This window comes from Neopelma chrysocephalum, unplaced genomic scaffold, assembly GCF_003984885.1.
Source record: "Neopelma chrysocephalum unplaced genomic scaffold, ASM398488v2 Primary Assembly neopelma1_92855, whole genome shotgun sequence".
Lineage (NCBI taxonomy): Eukaryota > Metazoa > Chordata > Aves > Passeriformes > Pipridae > Neopelma > Neopelma chrysocephalum.
This window is the reverse complement of record NW_020921579.1, coordinates 1-3,551: the sequence shown is the minus strand read 5'-3', so window position 1 is coordinate 3,551 and position 3,551 is coordinate 1. Positions and strand designations below refer to the sequence as shown.

General features: G+C 73.4%; 1 protein-coding gene across 1 annotated transcript; it reads left to right on the top strand.

Annotated features, from left to right (window-relative positions):
* Positions 1–176: 176 nt before the first annotated feature.
* On the top strand, positions 177–2,747 carry CCDC155 (coiled-coil domain containing 155). The gene is made up of 12 exons (XM_027707402.1): positions 177–293; positions 474–654; positions 760–824; positions 901–967; positions 1,096–1,236; positions 1,332–1,449; positions 1,531–1,581; positions 1,675–1,752; positions 1,857–1,913; positions 2,011–2,070; positions 2,267–2,331; positions 2,594–2,747. Exons 2-12 carry the CDS (start codon positions 620–622, stop codon positions 2,700–2,702), a joined length of 846 nt encoding a protein of 281 aa, XP_027563203.1. The 5' UTR covers positions 177–293; positions 474–619; the 3' UTR covers positions 2,703–2,747.
* The last annotated feature ends 804 nt before the right edge of the window (positions 2,748–3,551 follow it).

The following is a 3,551-nucleotide window of genomic DNA, read 5'->3' as shown; positions in this document are numbered from 1 at the left end:
CCCCCCGACCCCCAAACCGCGACCCCCGGGGCACCAGGGAAGGACCCCCCGGCCATGTCCGCGGAGGGACCCTGCGCCCCGGGAGCCGCCGGGCCCCCGCCGGGTGGGCACCGTGAGGGCCCGGGGGTGGGTTGGGTGGGGGGTGAGGGGGAACCGGGACCCCCCCTCATGATCCACGGGACCCCCCTCATGACCCGCCGTGTCTCCCCCTCCCTCAGCCCCGGCCCAGAGCGGCTGCTCGGACGAGTTCGCCCTCGACTGCACCTTTGCCGCCTGTGACCCCGAGCACACAGGTGGTGGACAGACAGACAGACAAAACCCCCTTCACCCCCCGGGCCGGGCCCAAACCCTCCCCTCACCCGGGGCCTGCGCCGTCCCCTCACCACAGGGATGGACAAACCAACCCCCTTCACCCCCCGGGCTGGGCCCAAAATCCCCCCTCACCCGAGGCCTGCGCTGTCCCCTCGCCGCAGGGACGGTGCTGCCGCAGCGGGTGGTGGAGTACGTGGCGTCGGTGACGGGGCGCAGCAGGCGCGAGGGGCGGCTGCAGGAGCTGCGGCGGGCGCTGGACCCCCGGGCCTCGGGGGCCGCGCTGGACCCGGCCCGGTTCCGCGCGGCCATGGGCGCCTGGATCGCGGCCTGTCGGCGGGACGGGTCAGTCACGGGGGGCAGCGCCGGGGGACTGGTCAGTGTAGGAGGACTGGTCAGTGCCAGGGCCAGCAGGACAGGTCAGTGCCGGTCCCCCCCATGTCCCCGCAGGAGCGCGTGGCTGGGCGAGGAGCAGGAGGACACGGAGAGCAGCGAGCCCAGACCGGCGCTGGCTGGTGGGTGTCGGTGCGGGAAGGGGGAAATCAGGGCGGGGGGGACACCAAGGCGATCCCCCCTGTCCCTGCCCCGCAGAGGAGGATGCCCACACAGCCCTGGCAGCCACCAAGCTCCAGGGTGGCATCGGCGATGTCACCAGCCCGTAAGTGTCGGCCTCGGGGATGTGTCGGCCTCGGGGACATCCCCAGCCCCAGCCACGCTCCGGGGCTGGGCTGGGCTCTCCCCCAGCCCTCGGAGCAGCCCCCGGGACCGCTGGGACTCCCCCGGCAGCGCCGAGGCCGCGGGGCTGCGCAGCCGGGCCAGGCAGCTGGCCGACCACAACACCAAGCTGCAGCGGGACGCCGAGCTGGCCGAGGAGCTCAACGCCCGCCTGGCCGAGGAGACGGCCCAGCTCCAGGCTCAGCTGCGGAGGTGCGGAGCCGGCGACGGGTTGGCGGCTTCTTGCCGGGGCGCTCCGGGGCTGCCGAAGCACCTCCGTGTGCCCCTTTTTTTCCCCCCCCCGGCAGCAGCCGGCAGGCGCTGGAGCAGGCCAGGGCGGCCGCCGAGGAGCTGGAGGACCTGAAGGCCGTGGCGAAGGGGCTGGAGGAGGAGAACGGGGAGCTGCGGCGGCAGGCGCGGCACATGGTGAGCGGCACGTGGCGAGTGGGGCCGACGCGCCCTTGGCACAATCCCCCCGGCTCACGGCCCTGCGTCCATCGTTCCCAGGAGAAGGAGCAGCGGAGCCTGTGCTCGCGGGCCGAGGGTCTCCAGGAGGAGGTGAGGCCGGGGCCGAGGGGCCGCCCAGGATCTTGGGACGGACCCGGGATGGTGCCGCGGTGACCCCCCGGCCCCGTTTTTTGCCGCGGGCAGAACCAGCGGCTGCTCGCCGAGGGCCAGGGGCTGCGGGAGCAGATCCAGGCGCAGGCGGCCCGCGTGGCCGACCTGGAGGTAAGTGCTGGCGGTGGCCACGGCGGCCCTGCCTCCCCGCCGGTGCCAGGGACCGGTGTTACGTGCCAACGAGGCGGGTCCCTGTCCCCTCACCCTCCGCCCAGGCCCAGCTCTGCAGGGGCACCGCGCTCCTCTCTGCCCGGGACGCCGCCCTGGCCCAGGTGAGCGCTGCCCAGGGACGATCCCACCGCCTCGGTTGTCACCCCCAGAGCCACCCCGGGTTTCCCCACAGCCCCTCACGCTGGGCCCGTTCCGCAGGCGGGGCGGCGGGCGCAGGAGCTGGCCGTGGCACTGGAGGAGTACGACCGGGCGGTGCAGGTACAGCACGGCCAGAGCCAGCCCCTTGTGGGGGGACACGGAGCCCTTGGGGGGGGACACAGAGCCCCTGGGGGGACAGGGAGCCCCTGGACCACAGCAGACCCCCATGGCGGCCACCGTCTCTGGGGGTCAGGGGCAGAGGCTGCCTGAGTTCCACCCCCCCGTGCAGGCTGAAAAACGCCCTTTTTCCCCCCAGGAACTGCGGCTGGAGACAATGCAGCTGCGGCAGCAGCTGGGCCGGATGAGGGACGCCTGGGCCATGTACGGGGGGCCGGGGGGAAAGGGACACGGGGGTGGGGAGGGGATGGGGACACGAGGGCAGGGAGGGGATGGGGACACGGGGGCAGTGAGGGGATGGGGACACTCCGGCCCAGCTCCGGCTCCTCTCGGCATCCCGGCTGGCCGGCAGCCCGGAGCACTCCAGCCTTCCCAGCGCTCCCAGAGCTCAGAAATGTGGAGGAAAGGGCCAAAAAGGCGGGGGGATCCACCGGTGCCACCCTCACCCCTCCTCTTCCTCCCGCAGGCGCCCCTGGTGCCCCCTGGACCAGGCCACGGACGTGGCGGCCGCGGCGGCGCCGAGCCGGGTAAGGGAGGGGGCACCGGGGTCCCTGAGGGCTCCCCACAGCCCCTGACCCCCCCTCCCCGTGTGACCCCCGGCCCGCTGCCCTGCCCAGGGGACAGGGGACACGCAGCAGGAGCAGGAGGAGGAGGAGGAGGAGGAGGAAGAGGAGGGCTCGGGGCCGGCAGTGCCTGCAGCGGGGAGCGGCGAGGAGCCCGCCCGGCCACGGGCGTCACCGTGGGCACCCTGGGCACTGACCCTGCTGGCCCTGCTGGCCCTGCTCTACCTCCTGCCCCCCCGCTGGCCCCAGCCCCAGCTGAGCTACCAGAGACCCCCTCCCCTGTGAGCCCCCTCCCCTAATAAACACCTGTGGGGCAGGACAGCGCCAGCGCAGCCCCCCAGCCCCGTGTGTACCCACCCCAGTGTGTACCCACCCCAGTGTGTACCCACCCCAGTGTGTGCCCACCCCAGTGTGTACCCACCCCAGTGTGTACCCACCCCACCCACCAGGTCCCACAGGCTCGTCCCTGTCCTCCCAGTGCCCCCAGAGCAGGCTCAGAGTCGGGGTCTCAACACCAGCTTTATGGGGGGGGCCCGGGTTGGGGCCCTGCTCTCCGTGGCTCCGGGAGGTCCCGTTGCAGCCCCCCCCCCCCTCGGGGGTTCCTGGGGGGCTTCCTGGGGGGGTCTCCCCATCTCCTGGGTCACCAGTGGCTCAGGTCAGCCTGAACGGGGGCAGGGGGTGAGGCCCCCGTCATTTGGGGACCCTCCCCAGCCCCCCAGAGAGCTCCATGTCCCCCCAGTACCTGTGTCTGTCCCCCCAGTACCTGTGTCTGTCTGTCCCCAACTCCTGCTTGACCGCTCAGGTCCCGTCCTGCTCCGACATCGGGGGCCCCTGGGAGGGCTGGGGGGCACTGAGGGGGGG